The 22,043-nt window shown below is 42.9% G+C and overlaps 1 protein-coding gene across 1 annotated transcript in view; it reads left to right on the forward strand.

Annotated features, from left to right (window-relative positions):
• Positions 1 to 22,043, forward strand: part of UTP20 (UTP20 small subunit processome component) — a 64,277-nt gene that overhangs the window by 38,411 nt on the left and 3,823 nt on the right. Inside the window, exons 32-57 of the mRNA XM_068668874.1 lie at positions 363 to 450; positions 1,785 to 1,928; positions 2,551 to 2,601; positions 2,691 to 2,843; positions 3,382 to 3,537; positions 3,930 to 4,070; positions 4,949 to 5,086; positions 5,543 to 5,682; positions 6,215 to 6,294; positions 7,091 to 7,395; positions 7,878 to 8,017; positions 8,482 to 8,638; positions 9,465 to 9,563; positions 10,081 to 10,248; positions 10,933 to 11,099; positions 11,994 to 12,135; positions 12,424 to 12,540; positions 13,335 to 13,505; positions 14,302 to 14,430; positions 14,949 to 15,059; positions 15,835 to 15,914; positions 16,636 to 16,705; positions 17,741 to 17,923; positions 18,849 to 18,980; positions 20,410 to 20,542; positions 21,646 to 21,845. Coding sequence (XP_068524975.1) covers positions 363 to 450; positions 1,785 to 1,928; positions 2,551 to 2,601; positions 2,691 to 2,843; positions 3,382 to 3,537; positions 3,930 to 4,070; positions 4,949 to 5,086; positions 5,543 to 5,682; positions 6,215 to 6,294; positions 7,091 to 7,395; positions 7,878 to 8,017; positions 8,482 to 8,638; positions 9,465 to 9,563; positions 10,081 to 10,248; positions 10,933 to 11,099; positions 11,994 to 12,135; positions 12,424 to 12,540; positions 13,335 to 13,505; positions 14,302 to 14,430; positions 14,949 to 15,059; positions 15,835 to 15,914; positions 16,636 to 16,705; positions 17,741 to 17,923; positions 18,849 to 18,980; positions 20,410 to 20,542; positions 21,646 to 21,845 — 3,595 coding nt within the window. The remainder of the gene's footprint in view (positions 1 to 362; positions 451 to 1,784; positions 1,929 to 2,550; positions 2,602 to 2,690; positions 2,844 to 3,381; positions 3,538 to 3,929; positions 4,071 to 4,948; positions 5,087 to 5,542; positions 5,683 to 6,214; positions 6,295 to 7,090; positions 7,396 to 7,877; positions 8,018 to 8,481; positions 8,639 to 9,464; positions 9,564 to 10,080; positions 10,249 to 10,932; positions 11,100 to 11,993; positions 12,136 to 12,423; positions 12,541 to 13,334; positions 13,506 to 14,301; positions 14,431 to 14,948; positions 15,060 to 15,834; positions 15,915 to 16,635; positions 16,706 to 17,740; positions 17,924 to 18,848; positions 18,981 to 20,409; positions 20,543 to 21,645; positions 21,846 to 22,043) is intronic.

Raw genomic sequence — 22,043 nt, forward strand, 5'->3', positions numbered from 1 at the left:
ATTAGAAATATTGTCTGAAACTTTAGATTTATAGCATTTGAAAATACCTGCATCTGTCATTGACCCTGGAAGTTGCTGATGACTGAGTGGAACAGTTTTTAGAAATTGATTCTAGCTGTTCCTGTTGCTGGTACTCAAAACCAGTACCTCTTGATATAAGAAAAGGTACTTGGTATAGGAAAAGGTAAAGAGACTGCAGTGTGAATACTAGGGCTGTTATCATGAGTTTTGTAGAGAAGACTATTAGCCTGGATGCAGATGGATGGGCTGACAAAACCCCATGATACACAACAATAGTGCTTACTGAGTTTTTTGTGACTGGACCAATAGAAAACAGTAAATTACATTGTCTTATCATGCAGGATCAGCAAATTTATACAAGAAAAGAGTCAGAATTCAGTGCTTGTGAGCCTCCTCCTCCCTTTCCTTCACCAGAGTAACATGGAACAAGTAAGTATAAATGACTACCCCCCTCTCAACATTGAAAATGCATTTTTACTTTACTAAAGTAGATTTGTTTAAGGTGTGGTTTAGGCGTACTGGTTACGTGCTATTTCTCATAATTAGCCTGAAATCAAGTCTTCAAGTGTTTGTAGTCCACTCACATCCTGTCATCATGCGTTGAAGTGTTCAGGTCACTGGATGCTTGGCAGGAATGCCTATGCCCAGGCTGATCGTTGCCCCTTTTTATGGGGAAGGTTTGTAGAAGTGTTTATACAGTGCTTACTTCCTTTGCTGCTGTAGTCAATTTACCTAATTCCTTGCAGCTTTTGAAATAATTGCTCTCTTTAACTTGTACTTCATGCACCCCAAATTCTAAGGCACAGCATCTGGACAGAATATGAGTATGTATGTATGTAGTGCCTGCTGTGTAATGGGCAATGCTTCATTGGTCTGTTGCAGGATAAAAGGCAAACATTGTACAGCACTATTAATCTGTTGCCATATCTCCTCTTTCCATTCCAATCTCCTTCGACTGTTAAGGAGCCCACCTATGAGTACAGAGGTGTATCTCAAAACTGAAACTTCTATAAAATCCTAAATTCTTCAGGCATGCAGAGCTCTTCATGGTTTAAGCTTTTGCAAACTGTTAATTAAGTCAAGCACTGAGGATAGTGGTAGACTTAGTAGCCTGGGGTCCTGTTTTCCTCTCTGCCCAACCTTGTTTTCAAACATATAGTCCCATCTAATAGGAATGAATATATTAATTTTTCAGCCTCATTGCCGGGATCCTTGGATCAAGGTTTAGGTCTTGTTTTTCATTAAATGATAGTGCAGATACTCAACGAGAGGTTTTTGGGTTGTGGAAAGAGCTACTAGGCAGTAGTTTCTGCTTTGCAGGTGGTCATTTAGTTGTTCACAGATGTTTTTTTAAATTTGTGAATCATTAGGGAACTACATATAATTATTATTCAGGGAGATCATAAGACTAAATGTTACTGTTAATGTTCATTTCACAGATTAAAGAAAGACTGCTTTTTAAAGCTGTTATTTTTTCTGATCTTTGAGTCATCTAAGAAAAGACAAAAAAGAATTTTTCATTGCAATAGCACTCCTCTCTAACTGTGCTTGTGTCTAATTGAAAGGTTGCAAGTGCTTCTAGGATGTGATGATTGCATTGAATATGTCCTCCTAATTTTTTGCTCTCATTCAGTATCTGTGATCTGAGTAAGATACAGCAAAGAGGTTAAGTTCACCCTCTGTCATGAAATACTTCCCAAGGAAATATCCCAAATAATCTCATGAGGTTTTGGTAGTTATTGACAGATCTCTGTCTCTTTCAGGATGCAGAGATTGACATTCTGGAAACAGTGCAGAACTTGCTGAGACATTGCTCAAACCCTGCAAGCTTTCTCAAACCTCTGGCAAAGCTTTTTTCTGTCATCCAGAACAAATTGTCTCGACAGAAGTTGTGCTTGGTATTTCAGGTATTGCATTTTTATATGTCTTTCTGTGCATTTTTTCCTTGTTTTAACAGAGCAAGAACAAAATAAATACCAGGATTTATCTTTATTGTACATGAGCTTAAAAACCTTTTCAGTCTCTATCATCTGTTAAGTGGAAGTGAACTAACAGAATTGCATATGGTACACACTAACAAACTGTGAGAACACTTGTAAAACATTTGGCTTGTAGCCATGTTGGTGTGAGCATTTCCAGGGTTCTGTTGTATAAGAGAAGCCAAATAAAGCACACTGGCTTTCAGCAGCCTGAAGCTGATTTTAAGTCGTATTCTTCTCTCAAAGATTTTTAGCAGTCAGGCTGTTTTATACTTCTTTGAAGAGACTTATATAACTTTTTTCTTTTCAGTAGGAAAATCCAGCAAACCCTCAATGTAGATATTTAGAAACTTAGGAAACTAAGACACGCATATTTCCTACTTAAAGAATAATGACAGTGATGGCAAAATGGCTCTTACTAAGCTTGTAACAGGACTGATATTGTCACTTTAACTATTTGAGATTAATAAAAAAAAAAAGTAAAGTCTTGAGTCCTCCAAATTTCTAAAAACTGTAACAGTTAAACTATTTTTTTTATGTTCATTTTTAGACTTTATCTGATTTGGACAGTGAATTGAAATACATTACTGATGTTGTTAAGGTACGTTCAGTTTTTTTGCTTACTTTTTTCCTCAACATTGTGTTGTAACGTTTCTAGCCTTTTTCATGAATGACTTATTTCTCCCTCAGCTGAATGCCTTTGATCAACGGCATCTTGATGGTATCAACTTTGATGTACGTCTGTCAGCATTCCAGTCAATCACAGCCCACATCAAAGAAATGCAAGCAGTGGATATCAACTTCCTGATCCCCGTTATGCACAACTGCTTCTATACTATCCAGGTTGGCTAGATGTTCCTTCTCTTGCTTTGTGCATCCTGTTTCCGTACTGAACCTAACTTCCGAATTCACTCCATCAACTGTTTATATGACACTGCAAAACATTCAGAGAACACGTATCTTCTCACAAACACCTGTTTTTAAGTTCCTTCCACTCGCCTTTTCCCCTATTTGTCCTGAACTGCAAATATACTGCAGCAAGAAGGTTAAACCAAGTGCAGTGCACCTGTCTATCAACAGGTGGCCTGGAATTGTCTGATCAATTTGTGCTATACAAAAGGCATACATGTGTATTACAGTCTTGACAAGCTGTTTTTCTTTTTATTGCCATGTGTTCTGGTTGTTTGGGCTTGTTGATGAGTCTAAAAGGATTTTTCCTGTTTGGAAAAGTGGACTTTAGTTTGGAAGTAGAACTTCTGCGAGAAGGTTTTTGAGTTGGTAGAATTGTTGGATCACTACAGGCTCTGGTACAGTTCAGTCTTTAGAGGAGAAAAAGGTGTCATACCCAGACTCATGCTGTACTATTTCTTCATCTATTCAGCTAGGGGATATGGCTCTTAGTGACAACGCAAGCCTTTGCTTGACCAGTTTTATCCACCGCCTGGCAGAAATCAACCATACAGAAGATGACTACAAAGAGCTAATCCAGCACACTCTCCTGGAGTCTGTGAGAAGGGGGCTGAAGAGTAAGACTGAGGTAAGGCACTGTTATCTGATAACATCTCCAGCTGTCTTTAGGACACCAGGGCACCTGAGACTTTTTATAGATGAGTCTTTATCCTAGCAACAGACACAAAGACATACAGGTGTCCACTGTAATCAAAATTACCCTTCATTTGATATCTTACAAAAATCTTACAGAACTCTGTTGTATGTTTCTTTGCTGTTGTTTAGCTTTTCTCAGGTGTAGCACATTCTTTGGAGGGGAGACTTAATTTATGTGCAGTCCAAAATACAGGTGTATTTGCTGATACCAAAGAATAGGACATGTTGGCCTGAAACACTTTGTAAGTGACAGCATAGCTGATCTGAGGAGTGTGTAGCTGCCTTTCCAAGGAGTGCTGAACCTTCACTGCTTGCTCTCTGCAGAACATCCAGCAGGACTACACATCATTGCTTTCCTGCCTCATTCAAACATTCCCATCAAATCCTGAATTCCGGGACTTGGTCCAGCTAACCAATCGCCATGATCCTGACATGGACTTCTTTGAGAATATGAAACATATGCAGGTAAAAGGCAACACAAATTCCCTAATGCCTCCCTCTCCTTACCAAAGTAAATGCATTTTACTGTGGAGTAATGTTTTCCAAATCACCTATGCTGTATCTTTAAAGAATTGAACCCATACCATTAGATGTCATTAAAAAATAAAAAGGGTTGTGGTCATTGAAGTCACATTGATTGTGAATCAATGTCACAATCCCTTAGTATATCTATCTATAAATACCTTGTTGTTGTAATTTAGCTGCGCTGTTTTGTATGTCTTTCTACTTTAGCTTTAAAAAGTGCTTTTAAGTGCTTGTTCGTCTCCTTGAGTAGACATCTCCACCTTACAACCCAACCCATGTGTGATCCAGCACACAGACAGCAATAGTGTTCTGAGAATCCTGAAGATGACATTACAGGGAGCAGAGTGTTTTCTGTGTTATTTTTTTATTCCCAGGCCTTTGAAATATAAATGCTGCACAAAGCTTGGGTACCTGTTTTTTCTTGTTGTAAAATGAAAATGCATCATTTCTTCTGCTTCCAGAAACGCAATCAGAGCATTTGGTACATTTGTATTTATATGTTGAATCTAAATTCTCTTCTTGTAACTTATCAGGCCTTCTCATCTTGTATCAGTTGCCTCTCTTGTCTGATACCTGAAAATATGTGACATTCTTATGCCTGTGAATTCACAGTGAAATATCTCACTGAGTTGGAATATTTATTGAAGCAAAAAGCTAGTGAGGACCCAGACATAAATGAAAAGGCCATGTCCTCTTCTTGGAAATGACCATACCGTGTTTGTCATTACTTCAAATTGAGCCACCTTCATGTATGGGCTTTCTTGTGCTAGCTGTGACTCAAGGGCAACCTCATTCACTGTCTTTGGTGTTTGGCTCAGATCCACAGGAGGGCACGAGCTCTGAGGAAACTGGCTAAACAGCTGACTGAAAAAAAACTTGTGCTGTCTTCCAAATCCCTGCAGAACTACATCATGCCTTATGCTACTACTGCTATTTTTAGTGAAAAAATGCTTAAGGTAGGCTTTTAAATTTGATTTAATATTTTCACTTTTCTTGTAGTGTACTGTTAGTGGGTTGGAGTTCTGTGTGTGTGTGTGTGTTTTGTGTGTGTGTTTGACTTGGGGTTGTATTCATTTGCATTTTTGTAATCTGTTTATTTTTTTCCCTCTGTCTCCAAACTGCTCTCGTCATGTTCAATTGTTCGAATAGTCACTATTTGACAGCAGTATATGTGTGGTAGGGAGCATAGGCTGTACACCCAGTAACTGAGGCAGTAATAAATACCTGGAAATCTGCTTTGTGAGCTGTGATTATTTTTTTTATTTTTTTTTAATCTGGGAAGTGACCTAAAAGAGCTGAGTACCTACCATCCCCACTAGACAGTTACTTTTTCTGGCTCTTGTTGCTTTGAGTAGAGTATACTTTAGAGTGCATGAATGCTAACAGCAACTGTATTTCTGCTTTTTGGGCAGCATGAAAATATGGTAACAGCCTCTGTTGAAGTTGTTGGAGCTGTCTGCCGACATCTGTCATGGTCAGCATATTTGTACCACTTAAAGCATTTCATCCATGTCCTGCAAACGAGGCAGATCGATCCAAAGCTGGGAGTCAGGTGGGTACTGTGAACTGGTACTGAATGCTGCTGTAGGTTCCTCCAAAAACTAAACCAAAATTCAGTGTCTTAAGGAACATCGCATGAATTTTAACCTCTTCACAGGCATGAGAGAGTGCCCACCTTGGGGTGGGCTTATTTAAATGAAAGTGGACACGGCTTTACAATTCAGTGTGACTGAGCTGTGAAGGATTAACAGGTTGTTGCTTTCTCTCTCATGCTGTTTCACTGTGTGCCTGTAAGCATTAGCAATTTCTGCTCCTGCTTGGTTGTACCTGCTCTTGGGTACTTCCATTGCTCCAGTACCACTGTCTGTGAGGTTTCACAGGGAGCTAGGCCACAGAATGCATCTAGCTGAAAAACAACCAGTTTCTCTTTCCTAATTAGTTATTTCAAGATAAACCTCTTCAAGCCTTACTGTCACTGAGTCTGAGATTTTTTTAAATGCGTTTTTAAAACCTTCTGTTATGTAATTCTATGCAGCCTTTCCTTGTGTGGAGAGCTAATCTCTCTTTGTATGTTTCTTCTGCAGCTTGTTAGAGACAGTGCTGGAAGCCTTTCACTTTGACCACGAAACACTTGAAAAACAGCTTGTGACCATTGAGAACCAAGGTGAGCTTTCTGCTGCTGGTTATAGAGACACTCCCTTTGATTGCTTGAAGTGCAGCTAATTGACATTTTTTTACTTTTGAGGTCAGCTACTCCCAGCTTTTTTAAATGTGCATGTTGGAAAGCTAGTTTTAACTTCACTTCTCAGGAGCAATGCAGACTGACCTCCTACGTGCTGACACAGTGAGGAGAGTTGAGGGGAATTACCAGCCCAGCGTGGGTTTGTGCTAATCTAGGAGGTTCTCTACAGTCTGCACATACCCAAATGGTTGCTGCAACATTTTTTCCTTGCTCTTGGCCACTCTAATTGTTATCTGCAGCTTGAGCAACATGCTTTATGGCCTTGCTTTCCCTGTGGTTTCATGGGAAGAAATTACATTTTTGACTTGTCCACCATGGTGTTTATCTATCCTGTGGCCTTTGGGATATTCTGAGCAAGGAGGAGGACATTGCACAGCTGTGCTTGTCAGAACCTCTTGCCTTGTGAAATGACCAAAGGTGAGGGAATGACACTTCCCTAAGGTTCAAGGGCATTGACCTTTGTTAAACTGTTACTGGAGTTCAACCAAAGAACAGCCTGCTCTTTGCTTTAAGCCTAGCCCTGAGGGGTGATTATCAGAAACCAGCATGCCACAGTTTCTCTACCCAGTAAAACAACTCAGTGTTTACTGATTGTTTGCTGTTACTGATGGTAGGTAGGAGCTCTGTTCAGGTCAAAGCCATCACAGGAGTCTGTTTTGAGGGCTTGACTTTTGTGGCCTCCTGTATTTACGTGTGATTTTTGACAATTACTTGACAGAAGCTGCTGACATGGATATTGAGCCAGTGGTGGAGGGTGAAGAAGCCATGGAGCTGGAACAGAGCGAAGGGGAAGAGGAGGGGGTTGAGGAAAACAAAGGGGAGAATATCCCTGAGCAGCCCACAGAACCTGCGCTGGTCCAGCCTGAACAGGCAGCTGAGACAGCTGAAGACACTGAGCAAGTGGCCAAACCTGTTCCTTTCTTACCCCGAAATAAAGAAGAGCTGGAGTGTTTGATCAAACATATTCAAGATACAGTTGTAGTCAACATCTTGCCTAAATTGCACAGGTTAATTGTTGCAAAGGTAAGGAGCTGGCATTGGAAAGGCAGCTTGCAGGCCGGAGCTGCTACTGTGAGGGTTGAAGTGGTACTGGAAAGAGCCCTGGTAAAATGCAACATATTTAAAAAAAAAAAAAACAAAACTGGAGAGAGACTGCCTGAAAAAAAATAAAGAGGTTTCATCCCATTTGGCGTGTCATCAAGATTGCTGACCAACTGACCAACCCTCTGGTCAGTGTGGGTGTGAAACAGCTCATGTAGTGCAGCCTCTTGAACAGTTCTTGTCTACTTGCTAGCACCCAACTTAGCTTCTGTATTGAACATGCAGGGATTCATCTTGCCTGTCCTTTAGCTGTCTGTTTTTTTCCTGTAGTTAGCAGTGGACAGCACCTTGCCATATCAGCCTCTTCTCAGGGTTTGCTGAGAAAAAGCAGGATTTGTTTAAAAGTCTGTTTTTTACACTTTTTTATATTAAAAGTGTATTATCTCTTGTTCTGTCTTAAAAAGGTTAAAAGAGATGAGGAACACAAGGTTGTGAAATCCAGCGTTGTGAATGACGATGAGGTAGTTCGTGTTCCTTTAGCTTTTGCAATGGTCAGGGTGATGCAGTGTCTTCCCCAAGAAGTGATGGAAGCCAACCTGCCAAGGTAGGTTCCAGAAGATCTCCTCAAATACCGTTCATTTTGCTGGGATTGAATGCAGGCACCTTTCTTAAGCTGTGGTTATGCACATGGCTAAATCCAGGAGGGGCCTCCTGGCACGTGTTAAATACTTTTTTTGGAAGCACATTTTCCTAGTTGCATTCCCCTTTGCATTTGACTGCTGTAAAGCTAAGTTTGAAAGGGTCTTGGTAAATCCTTAAATAAGCGCAGAGCTATGAAGCAGAGTGCGGAGGTAGGGGTAGCAGAGCTGGAGAAAGAGTCACGTACAGAAGGAAAAGACAGTCTCTAAAGTCTCTTGAAGGACAATGGGCATGTGACTACAAAGCCTGTGGGGTTTGCTTTAAGCATGTCTGTGCTTGTAAAAACATCCCTGAAAGTAGACTCCTTGGCTAGCAATGTAATTAGTTCTGTGTTTGAGAGTGAACTAAACTGCTTGTCTGTGTTTCCAGCATCCTGCTGAAGGTCTGCTCGTTTCTGAGGAACAGATTTCAGGAGATCCGGGATGTTGCCCGCAACACCCTCACTAAAATCATGGAAGTATTAGGAGTGCAATACCTTATGTACATTTTAAAAGAGATGCAGTCTACTCTTGTCCATGGGTACCAGGTAATGCTGAAGTTCTTTGTTGCTCTTTGTAGGTTTGTTGATTTTTTTGTTGTTTTTTTTTTGTTTTTTATGTGTTACAAAGAGAAACCAAAGGGAAATTGTTACTGAAATTGTTTTGCACTGGGAGAATAGCTTGGTATTATACTACTAAATACTACTCCTAGTGCCTGCATCAGTCCTTATTTAAGTATGCAAACATATGTTAACTGAGGGTCTGTACCCAAAGAACTGTTAATCTATGCAGAGAAGAAAATAGGATCTCCATTTCCCAAGAGTTAAGATATCGAGGTGAAGAATGAATTTTTTGTTCCAATAAAATTATTGGGAATGTTTTCATTTGGACCAAGCAGAGGTTGAGGTGAGTTGCCACAGGGACTATACAGACAGTATGCAGTGATGCTAATTGAAGTCTTGCTTCCTACATCCAGAGCCAAGGCCCTAACTATTAATTCACCTTTCTTCTTTCCATGGCAGTTTGTGTAAGAATAATTTCTGACATGAATTACCACAGTGGAATAGTGGGAGCTTCTAGCTACGGTAACAGTGAAAGCACTGATGATCACAGCCTAAAAATGGCAGTAAGAGCACTGGAGAAAGAGGAGATTCCTGCCCTCTGCCAGTGTGTGGAGGAACAGGGGTCCTTTTCCTGCTGCATACATGAGGATTCCTATCCTCCAAGTATTTTTTCTTATAGCAAGAGTTCATTTGTAGTGTGAGTTGTGATGCCTTTGCTGTGGGAGTCTGCCTATCCAGTAAGAATGTAAGAATATAAGTCAAGAATTCCATGCAGGATATTGGAAACATGATCTGTTCTCTTTATCTCTAGCTCCATGTGCTGACTTTCACTGTGAACCTGTTACTGAAGGGCCTTACTCCAAAGCTGAGTGCTGGCGATTTGGATCCCTGCTTAGATATCCTGATTGAGGTAAAAGCTATTCAAGATTGAAGGAAACATCATTGTAAAATGCATGGGGGAGAAGGAGGCAGGAAAAGGTTGTGTGTAGATTGCCTCACAGTTGGTGGCAACAGGGCTGATTGTGCTTGTACTGCAGAACTGGGAGGTTGCTTCAAGATTAGGATACTCAACTGTGTTTCCCTGTAGTCTAAATGGCTGAGCAATAGTAAACAGATACCTAGGCAATGCAGTCCATGGAGCTCAGCTGGCCACCCAGAAAGGGGTTTATTTGCATGTCTTGGTCTGACTGGAATCCCGCTTCTTGTATCGCAGTGCCAGAGAGGGGAGTGAAAACAGTTTCCCCATCTGGTGTGCTCAGCCTAGTGCCTCTTGTATTGACAGAGGAAAGGTGGGCATGATTCATGGGCAACCCAGAGAACTGGGCTTTCTGAAGGTGGAGAAAAATAGTGTGGTTCTGGTGTTACTGGGAGAATCTGGCTCTGCTTTTCTGCTCATCTCATTGATTTCTCTTGGCTGCTTTCCAAAGATTTTCAACCAGGAACTGTTTGGGGATGTAGCTGAAGAGAAGGAAGTGAAGGGAATTGTGTCCAAGGTCATGGAAGCACGCAAGAACAAGAGCTACGATTCCTATGAAATTCTTGGAAAGTACATAGGAAAGGGCCAGGTGACAAAATTAATTCTGCCACTGAAAGAGGTAAGAAAAGGCAGACGGAGTCTTGCTTTACTTTGAGTACTCGGTTCTGTATGGTCTAGAAGAAACTCTAGAGCTTCCAGGTGTCTACTGTGACATTACCTACATAATCCCACAATGGCTCCCCATTTTCTTTGTGGAAGGCAGTATGCACCCAGCTCATAAAACGGAACTTTGTTACTGGTGGCCAGGGCATCAAATGGTGTTTTGGAAAGCTTCCCCCACTAGATGGGAAACATCCCACTGCATGTGCTCCGTATGCTCTCCTTCTGCCAACTCTTGTTAATGCTGTTTACTCTGAAGTTTCAAAGACTTGCAATGATACACTGTGACTGGATCCCTTGCCTATGAAGGAAATGTCACCAAAATATATTAAGAGTCTGTTTGAGTAGAGTAATTGCCTTTACAGAGATGCAATTTTTTGAGTGGGGTGCAAACCCGTGTTGAAATGGAGTCCTGTTTGGTCACAAGCTCTGGTGTGCCTCGGGGGTGACAGGTGAACTGTCTGGAGTCTAAGAAGAGGTTGGATTAAAAAAAGGAGGGATGCTGGAGCAGAGCTGAGGCAATAGGAGAGCTTGGGACTTTAGGCAGCAGGTGATAGAGGAGTTGCTCTGGCTTTTCCTGTGATTTCTGAATACACATGGCAGACCACTGCCCCTCGTGACTCTCATGTTGCTGCCTTTGTAGGTTCTGGAGAGCACCACAAAGCTGAAGATAGTCCGGAAGGTGCATGAGACGCTGCGTCACATCATGGCAGGGCTGATCTTCAACTCGGACATGAATGCAGAATATCTCCTCCTCCTCAGCCACGGTCTCATCAGTGAAAATTTGCCTCTACTCACTGAAAAGGCAAAGTAAGTTCCAGTTTACCTAGCTGGTCTGTTAATGGCTTGGAGGTTTGGTTGCAGAAATGACAGCTCTCAAAGCCAACAAATCAAATGTGTGAGGGTTTCCTTCTTTTCATGTGCCCTTTGTTTTTGATGTAAGCTAATTGGGCAGCCAGAGCACAAGGAGACAGCTTAGAAATGGAAGTTATCACTTCCTGAACTAATGGAAGTCTGTTCTTGCAAGCACTCATGGTCTTGAGTAAGGCTTCTTTACCATCTGGTAACAAGATGTAAATGTTTGTATGTAGGTACAGGTGATGGTGTCAGGACAAAGCTACAAACTAGCATATAAAAGGTGATTGAGGCCTTGGACATTTTCATGGTGTCAGGAGCAAGAGAAACTGTGGCCTGTCACTGTCACTTCAGGCAGTAGAACCGTCAGATTTCCTCTCCATTTGGTGGTGTCACTGCTCAAAACAGGTTTGGGCATCTTGCCTTTCCCCTGTGTTACGTGGGCTGGCTTGCAGTAGGATCTGACAGTTGTTTGCAGACTTCCTGTAGCAGTTTTTAAAAGCTATCAGAAAATTCAGTAAATCATTGGTAAATCATGCAGTGAACATATGTGTTTGAAGAAACTACCAAGGTTCTGTCTTGTTGGCTGAGCAGAATAAAGTGGAGAAGTTACACAAATCAATGTGCATCTGTTAGCTTTGTAATAGTGACGTTGCTCTCAAGTCTGAGTGTCCCGTCTGTCATGTTGCTCTCAAATTCAGGTCAGTTCACTGTGTTCACAGATCTGCTTTTACTTGCTCTGTGGGTAGCAGCTGAGCACAGTCCAGCTCTTTCTGCTCCCAACAGCAAGCGTGTTGTGGAGAGGGCTGAAAAACTGAATTTTCACCTTTGCTGTACACTGTTTTTCAGAACAAAAGTTGCCCCTCCTCCAGATCCTCGACTGCAGCCAGAAAGCTGCCTGCTGCTCCCTCCCACTCCTACAAGAGGAGGGCAGAAAGCACCCATCAGCAGAAGGACAAATATGCTTATCTTGGTTGATTCAGGACTTAGGGTAAGGATTTCCTCAAATACAAAAAGAAAGCTCTGAGATTCAAATTTTTGTTAGGAGTATCCAAAAGAAGATATTCGATACGTTGCATAAAAACACAGCCACTTGTCTTGATTTTGTTTTGCATATGGTAACTCTAGTGATGCCTCTTGGAGAACTAAAAAAACTGCTTAGCCTGTTGCAGATATTTTAATGGGATGTGGCCTAAATTCTACTATAACCCAAAACAATGTGGGACTTTACTTATTTGAGTCACTGTCTGAGAGGAATGTCCTGTGTTTTCCGTGCCAGCTGCTACACATGAGCATGAAGAGTTCCAAAATAAATTCTTCTGACGAGCATGTTTTGGAAATGTTAGACCCCTTTGTTCAGCTGCTCATAAACTGCCTGCAATCCATGGACGTCAAGGTACAGTTCTGGATGGAGTCTGTCTCTTCTGCTAACAAGGGTCCTGCCCCCAAATGTCATGTTGCTGTTGATCTACAAGAGCAGAGAAAGGCATCCCATTTTCAAACGTAATTTCACAGGTGTACAGCTAAACAAGTTGAGGATGATATCCCAAGGGGGAGGAGGGATTGTTACTGATGGAGGACTGAATGCTCTGTCCCTAGTGCTGCTAGTTGAAGTGTGGACGAGTTCTCCTGGAGCATGTTCATACACGTACTTTGCAGACCATCTGTGAGGAGCTTCATGAGGTCCTGTGGCTGCACAGAACAGTATTGCCACAGCCATGGTTTTCTTTGGTCCAGCTCTTAAAATCTTTATTCTCAACACCACAGATAACCTCTTAGGGTTTGAGTAAGCATAGGAGGGAAAAATATTAAAGCCCGGGTTTCCTGGGAATGGAAGTCATGCATCAGATACCATGAGTTACCTGGAGCAGGGCTTTCAGGTGACCTGGGATTTTGCCAGAGAACTCCTGTGCCTTGAAGGTACCTCTGCTTCAGAAGAGTTCCTGCCATCTGGTGTGAATCAGCACTGTGTTAATGCCTTTACCTAGTAAAATCAGGTAGAGAATTAGGGAGTGGCAGATAGCATTCTTAGAACTAAAAACCCCTTTGTTTTGCATATGAATGTTTTGAAAGAACAGCTAATTCTCTTTCACCACAGTTGCAGATAATTTGACAACATTAGTAAGCAGAGAGAGAAGTGTTCTTTCAGTGCCATTGTACCCAATGATGACCTTTGACTCTTTCTTACAGGTGATAACTGGTGCTCTGCAGTCCTTAGTATGGATTTTAAAGTTCCCTTTGCCTTCTGTCAATACGAATCTGGAATCACTAATCAAGCAGCTTTTCCTCTTGCTGAAAGAATTTGCCAAGACAGGAGTAGCCAAAGGCCAAAATTTCCACCTGGTTGTGAACTGTTTCAAAGTAAGTCAGAGCTGGGTCTGCTCACTTCTACTTTAGGATTAACTTTGTAGAGTGAGACTTTTTCCACTACAGAGCCTTCCTGCAACTGGTCCTGGAGAGTTTGTCTGGAGACTCCAAGGCAGAGTGGGAAATGTATTTTTGCCCTGATTCTTTCCAAAGTCCGGAGTTATAGAAACTTACCCCTTTGGAGCTGTGCTCCAATGCACAACTTGGAGCTCACAGTATTTTATAGAAACATATTTTCTGCCTTTATTCCCTGTAAGAGTGTCATGTTACCACCCTGTCTTCTGAGAGGCATCAGTTTTGTGCCTGGGTAGTTTGCTTTTAACATGATTCATTGGACTGAACCCTCATACCTGAAGTGAGACAAGGGAAGAGAGCAATTAATAGTAGTGATAACTACTGTTACTGAGTGCACGGTCTTCCTTTAGATGTCTTCTAAATGCATTTCTGAATTTATTACAGCTTCATGATCATAGGGGAAACTGAGTAATTCATGCTGAGTCCTAGTGCCAAAATGATTTTTTCTCTTCCTGTCTGCGTTCCTGTGACATGGCTCATGTCTGTGAGCCTCCCCACTCATTTCAAGGACTGAATATGTGTATTTCCTTGTATTCAGTTTTTGTCTCAAAATTGCCAGCTGAAATCAAAATGATGAGAACAGTGTTAGCTGCATGTTTCAGAGCACCAGTTTGTCCTTTCAAACCCAAGTCTTATAAATAGAGTCAGGTTTTGAGGTGGGCGTATGTTTTATGGCACTGTGTGTGTATTGACAACATGCAATTTGATTTTGCAGTCTGTAACAATACTTGTGAAGAATGCAAAGAGCCATATAACAAGCAAACAGCTCCAGGTGTTGCTTGGCTTTGCTGAAGAGGACATCTATGATTCATCACGCCAAGCCACGGCTTTTGGCCTTCTCAAGGTATTTCTGTGGAACATGTGTACGGGTTTTGTAAGCCACTGGAATGGTAGAAATTTTAGCTTTTGGTGAAGTTTGTAAGATCTTGTTAGGAACAGGCCACAGAATGCCATTAAAGTTCTCTGTTATAGAAAAAGAAGAAAAAAAAATCTTTCCTGTTTGAGTTGTAGTCACTGTTTAAAGTTGTTTGGGAGGCTTTTTTATATACGTGGTGTGTATGAGGATGCATTTGGGTGGCAGAATGTTTTTGCTAAAGAATCCATGTCCATAACCATTAGAACAGATACTCTGTGTCCTCCAAAAGAAGCAGGTATCGATTTACAAGCCACCTTTTTTACCTTCTGTGTGTGTGTTTTTATTTGTTTTTATTTTTTTAAAAAGTCCTTCTGGCTACGTTTGAAGATGTACACCAGTCAGTGTTAACGTACCACCTGATACCAGTGTCGTCCCAGGTTATAATGCTGTATGTCATGCCGTGCAAACAAAATTACATGAATCCAACTGTGCTGTCACATTTTCAGGCTATTTTATACAGGAAGCTGATTGTCCCTGAAATTGATGATGTGATGCAGAAGGTTGCCCAGCTGGCCATCACGGGCCAGAGTGAGCCGGTGCGAGTCCAGTGCAGGCAGGTGGGTAGAAAGAGAAGTCTCTCGTGTTACTTTACTTACAGCTGCCTCACAGGCTAGAGGGTTTAATGTGGCCGTTGCAGCTCTCACATAGATGTGCTTTAGCTCGACTGAATCCCCAACCCTGTTTCTTCATCTTCCTAATCCTTGTCCCCTTGTTATCTGGCTGCTTTTACTGCTTGTGACTGATCCGTAGCAGAACTGCAGGCTGCTTGCCTGTGGTAAAACTGCTTGTCATGGGCATACCTTCAGAGAGCTGCTAAACAGCAGTGACACAGCTCCTCCTTGGAAGGCTTTTAGGCCCATGTAACTAAGAATCTTGCCCTTTTTTGTATCCTAGCAGAAGAAAGTTTGCTGCAAACCACAGTTCCTTCCCACTACTTCTTCCCTCTTTCTAAGCTGAGAGCAACCAAAAGTTGGAATTGGTTGCTTCATTTCAAGCATTAAAAAGCAGGAGCTGTGCATAGCCAAGTAGAGCTTTTCCGTAGTTATTAGATAGACTTTGAAGGATGCTGAATTTCTATTAGCAGATGCCTTGACAAGTCATGGTAATACTCTAAAGACTGATCTAGCAGTTGTCAAATGCCTGTAGATCTTATTCCAGAATTGAAGCTTGAGAGCAGCTGATCCCTTGTGGAATAAGAACTGGCACATGCAGAAGGAAGGGTTTATTCTCATAAATGTACTGGACACAACTGGATTTTCCTTGTAACCTTCTTACATGCTTTTCCAAGTGTTTCTTGGTAACCCCTTTCTGTTGTTTTGTTTTGTTTTCAAGATTTACTTGAAATATGTTCTGGACTACCCCCTTGGTGACAAGCTGAAACCCAATTTGGATTTCATGCTCGCACAGCTGGAGTAAGTTTATATTCCCTGCATTTCTTTCTCTCAGTACAGAATCTTGTTGCTTTATATATGACTTCAGTAGCCTTCGTGTGTGCTGCTCATGAGGAGGAGTGGGTGTGGATGGAGTGTTGATTTTCCTACCTATAAAACACTTCCCCTTTTTCAGAGGTGGATGTTTGAGAAATAAAGCAATTGTCTCTCCCCTGTTTCACAGCTGTTTTTGTTGCTGTTTATCTATGTAAGCAAAGGTGCTGTTGTTTGCTTAGTGTTTAACCAGCTTGTGAACCAGGTGAACTAGAAAATACAGAAAGAGTAAGGGAAAGTGCATTTATCTGACTGCTGTCCCTTGGCAATGGTCTCAACTGCAGTTGCAGGCGCAGTTGAGGCCTGCTGCACCAATTCAGCTGGAGCCGTGTGCCTGAAACGTTCTTCCAAGCACAACCTCTCCTTTGCGCAAGGTGACAGTAGTTTCCTGGGCCCCCTAGCACCATAGCACAGGGCTGTTGTGTTGACCCAGGTTGGCTGGAGCCCTGCTTGCCCTCCTTGTGCCCAGTCTCTAGCAGATGGAGCTGAGTAGCCTGGGTGTTTCTCTTCTCCTCAGTATCAGACCAGGTTAAGAAGCTGTTGTAAAAAGATCCCTGCCAGCATGTGTCACTAGCATTGGCCATTCTTGTAAATTGTTAGCAAATTTACAGTGTTAACCCAACCCTAATTGTTAACCATTTCCTCACAGTTATGAGTATGAAACTGGAAGGGAGTCTGCACTGGAGATGATCGCGTACCTCTTTGACATGTTCCCACAGGTAACAATCACCTCTTGGTACCAAGCATCAGGCACTTGATTCTTTTCAGCTGTTTGCAGTAACAGCATTTTCAGAGCAGTTTATTTTGGGAGCTTTTAGTAGTTCATATTATCTTTTATCATGAGCAGGACGTTCACTTATCTCCAAAAAAACTGGCTTTGCTCCAGAAGAGAAATGACATGCTGGAAAGTCTGCAGTACTTCTGTATCTAATGTGCTCAGTCTGCAAGTAAAATAAAGCTCTGTCAGCAAGAGCTTGGATAAACTTAATGGTGGTTTACACCAGGAAAAAACACATCCAGTTAAGGAAATGGGGTATGAATAGAAAGCGAAGTGTAGAGCTTTCTTACCATGATTTTTCTTTTAACATTTATTAGGGATATTGTTGACTGAACTGATGTGCAATATCAGTTTCATTGGCCTGACTGGAGAGGGAGGACCTCTAAGTAGGGTGGATCAAAGCGAAAGCTTAAAGAATAGCGGTGCATCTATGCAGGATAACATACATGAAATGCTAAGCTGCCTTGATGCTTTGCAGCTGGAGTTTGAGCGTACAGGAGACTGAGAGAAGTGCAATCAAGCAACAATATCAGAGGAAGGAAGAGAAATTCTGCACAGTAAGCTGTGCCTCTCCACCCCCGATTAGATTTAGTATCTCGTTCCAAGCAACACTATAGGGTAGCAAAACACTGCTGTCTCTGCAAGGGAAGGGCCTTTGGGCCTGATTGCTGCAGTGCTTAGAAATTTATGCCTGTTTCATTGTGTTAGTTGTGAAAAGGCCCCTTAATATTTGACACTCAGGTTGCATCCCAGGGACACGTTAGCAAGTTGGCATCAGAGGAAGGTTGGGGCTGCTGTGCACTCCCTGTGTGCTCCAACAGCTGGACCATCCTCTCCTTTCCGTTCATCTGCCTTAACGTGGACTCTACTTGGGGCGAGAACTGGTCCTATATAATGTGCAATACCTCTCTTTACCCCTTTAAGTGCCAGAAACTCCCTGGGGATGTACAGTTGACTAACGGTTGTTTCTTTCTAGGAGCTCCTCCACAAATACTGCGGGCTGTTTTTTCTCTCCCTCTGCATGACAATGATAAACGATGACTCGTCCAAATGCAAAAAGATGGCAGCTCTGACGTGTAAATCTCTGCTCACTAAGATAAACAACGATAAACAAGATCTGATGTTTTCGCTGGTCACAGAGTGGTTTCACAGCAAGAAGGTATTGTTTGGAATGACTGGGTCTAGAAAACTCTATTTGGGGACTGAGGGAGATTAAGGCAAGCAGGATTGCTAATTCCGGGTGTGATAGATTGGTGGGTTCAGTCGTGTCCGATTTAAGAGTTTTAGGAAAGGAGCATGGGCAAGAGTCATCTTGGAATAATTTTTTTTTAAAGCTGTGCTTAATATCATACTTCTTGCTAGCAAGAAGAGAGGGAGAAATAAAGATTTGTATAGCTACAGAAATGTAGGGAACAGCCACTGCTGTAGGTCAGCCTACAGAGCTCACAGCTGCATTGCACTGCATTCCAGCAGCCCCACTTGGGACAGGTATTTCAGCAGCTGTAGCCTTTGCTCAGGGTAAAGGTTGGAGCAAATTCCTTAAAGCTCTTCTCATCCCAGTAACTAACTGTTCATGCTTTCTTAGCCCAGATTTGCTTCATTCTGTTCCCAGCAGCTGGACAGTGGCAAACTTAGCCTTACAGACCTCCAATTTTGATTTGGGTGCCTGTGGCTGCTCAGTTATTCTTAAACAGGACTCAGGTGCTGCCTCTCTGCACTAGCAGAGCGAATCTTCTTTAATATTTCATCCTTTTCATCACTGTTTTGTTCAGTTCTTGTTTGTAGCTGTGAGCTGCCCATTGCATTGTGAAGAACCAGCAAATGCAAAGTATCCCCCAGAGCTCTGCAGCTGGAAACTGGGCTAGAAACAGCCTTTTGGCATTCCGTTTTAGGGTGCTTTTCCAGGGACAGCGTGTCCTGCCAGGTGCTTGTGTCCTTAGCTGGCAGCATCACCTTTTTCTATAGTACTCTGAAAATGAGCTTCTCTTCAGATGCTGTTGCAACAAGCAAAAATAGGAGCTGTTACCAGCTCACAGGAGCAGCAAGATTTGATTACCAAGAGGTGTGATTCTTTCTGTTGGCAGAGCTTGCACAGGAGGTTGGCTGCCCAGGCATGTGGCTTGTTTGTGGAAGTGGAGGGAGTCATGTTTGAACGCCGCCTTGAAGCTGTCCTCACCTTGATTGAAAAAGAAATCAACCCGGTTCAATTTGAAGATGTAAGTGATTTTACCACATGTTGAGGACTGGGGAAGGAAAACTGAAGGAGGGAAGAAGTGTAGGAGAGATTTAACCATTGAACCTACTGTTTGGGACCAAGGACAGATACAAAGCACACACATCTGTCCTGAAGGGCATGTCACTGGCCTAGAACCATATTTTGTCTGTAAGCCCAAATTTCATGTCGTGTGTCACAGCACAAGGAGCAAAGGAACTTTGCAAAGCCGCCTGGGCTGAGCCTGCAGCCATGCTGCGTAACCTGCAGGCATACTTCTTGCTCCAGCCTCTATCAAGGCTTCCACCTCTGTGGGTGGAAGGGGTTGTTGAGACAACCCTTGAGTCAAAGGCTTTTGTTTTTTTTAACCTGTTTGACTTGGTGGGCTGACAGCATGTAGCCGTGTGTATGTCCAGGTTGCTTTCCCTGCTTGTGTGGTCTTCACTGCACTGCGGTGGCGGGAGAGAAGGGACTTGTGGTTTTTGTTTAGAATGAAGTTAAAAACCACCATCAGAAAGAATGGCAGGATGCATACATAGCACTGAGATGGGTTCGAATGTAGGTAGTTATAAAAGAGCCATGCTGACATCTGGTTAACCAGGAAACACGTCTCATAGGTGCAGAGTAAACACGGAAGATCAGAAATGCAACACTTGTGACTGACTGCTTTGTTGAGTGTTATCTACACTTTAACTTCCAAAGGAATTCCCTTCCTGTTCTCCAGACTGTGGCTTTGTTTTACTGAATGTCTTTATGTGCACATGATTAACCCAGAACAAGGCTGCCTCAGATTGGCATGGCATGCGATAATCCCAGAGTCACTGCACCTGGGGAGCTGCCATCTATGTAGCTGATGTGCCTGGGCACCACGCTGAACAAGAGAGGAGCCTGGGGGTGTGCAGATTGGCAGGAGATGAGAATTTCTGCAGTGATGAGAAATCCTCTGTAATCACCCCCTGTGCTGTGACATGTGGGTAACGCGCTGGCGAGTTGCATCAAGCCAGCCGGTGACTGCGAGTGTGGTCAGAACCTGGAGGGAACAGAGTAAAAGAGCAATGTGGGGCCTCCCGGCTGATGGAGGTAAATTTCAGCTCAGCTTGACTCTAGGAGTGAGAATCAAACGTGTGCATATACATCTGTAGGCATAACTGATACATGTCGTGTGCATAATTCCCTGCGTTTGGAAAGCAAAGGGTTTGTTCAGTGATACCTGTGTAAAACAGAGAAGAATGTCTGTAATAATCTCCTGCAGAGGTTCAGTCTCCAGAGGAAATATTTTAAGGGAGCTGCTTCCCTTCAGTTTGTTACAGCAACTGGATACCAGTCAGCCCTCTGTTTCTTTGCAGAGTTGATCTGAAATCTGTCTAGTAGAGTAAATAAGCACCGTCTTCCAGTCCTTGTAAGCATATTTCTGGTCTTGCTGATTTTATTAGATAACTGAAGAGGAGGAGGAGAAGGCTGCAGATAGGCTGCTTTTCAGCTTCCTTGTGCTGGTAACAAAGTTAATCTCAGAGTGCAACTTGATTCAGTTAACCAAGCATGGAGATCTTGTCAGCAGTATCTGGGGTAAGTATCAAGAATTAATATGGCTGGGTTACAGGGAAGATTGCTGGTGTGCCGTGCGTTTTACAGCCCAGTATAAGCAACTGAACTGCCATACACAGTTTGCATGCTGCAAAATGCTAATACATGGCAGCTACTGCACAGAGAAAGAGCAGATTTTAACAGAAAAGTTTATATAGTTGATGGAAACGATATGTCCTTTTGTCTCAGTTGCTGGGAAGTATTCCCTATTATCCCAAGAGCACATACTTGCAAAGTATTGCATTTTTTATCATAATTACAGCCTCTTAGATGAAAACTTTCAGTTCTTCTGGGAAGAGATTTCCTTGATGAGGAAATCACAGTAGCCAGCAAGCGATGACGTGGTAATGGCACTGCAAATACTGTGTGCCTGCTGGGACGTTAAGGCCTGGAGGTCAGTGATTCACCAAGTTTCCATATGAGTGAGATTTTACAATGTCAGGCTGGCTTATTGTCATTTTATTGTCTAGTTTTCAATTGCTGATATCAGAAGGGGTGTTTCTGGCTGGATTACTGGCTGGATTACGTCTTCAGAGAGTTCAGCCTGCCAGGTGCCTTTACTGAGATGCGAGGTAACCCTTGTAAATCCCGGGTTGCTTACCGAGGTGCAGCTTGCACAAACGCGAGACAAGAGGGCAGCTCCGTTCTCCTCTCTGAAACATCAGCAGCCTCCTTCCAGGGGTTAGATCTGACCATCTGGAGCAGGGCCAGCCCACCCGAGTCACACAGGAGGAATTCCCCAGATATCAAAGGCAGATGAGCTGTGACGCTGAGCTCCGTGAGGGGACTGTAGCTGCTGCAGAAGCATGACTGGTCAGCCAGGAGAGGAGCAAGTGTCTTTGTGCCATGCCCACCTGTCCTGCACAGTTGTCATCACTGCCAGCAATGGCCCCATCTTTAGTGGTGTGGAAGTGCTGTGGTAATGTTCCCAAGAACAATTGGATTATGTTCTGAGCAGATGACGTGGTTTATTTCCTTCACCATTTCATTGTAGCGTGTGCTGTGGTAGCTCTTGGAGGGATGGGGTTCTTCTGCTGCTCCCGCTGGACCAGCTCCTGTGCTGAAAGAGGTTTCCTTTTCCCTAGGCCATGTCCAGTCTCACCTATGGCATCCTCACAGCTGGGTCTGGCTGACAGCTACTCAGATCTTTGGCTTGTTGTTTGCATCTCACAAGCCAGAAGATCTTGTCAACAAGTGGAAGGAAAGGCAGGCAGTCAAGAAGAAAAAGCCATCAACAGAGGTGTCCATGTCCACGCTCTTCTTGACTGCTGAACTGGACAGCAAGGTAATGATGTCTGCAGTGCTCCTCCCCCTGTGCCCGCACCCATTCCCTGGCTGGGGCATAAAAATAGGTTTGGTAGATTGGCATGTTCAGTTCTCTCAGTTGCTTTTGCCTGCTGCCTAATCATAATCACTTAAAGCATTTGAGTAGGTGTCTGCTGCTGGGAGGGGGCTTCCAGGGTCTTGTTGTCAGCAGCACGAC

Source organism: Anas acuta, chromosome 1, assembly GCF_963932015.1.
Source record: "Anas acuta chromosome 1, bAnaAcu1.1, whole genome shotgun sequence".
In the NCBI taxonomy this organism is placed as follows: Eukaryota; Metazoa; Chordata; class Aves; order Anseriformes; family Anatidae; genus Anas; species Anas acuta.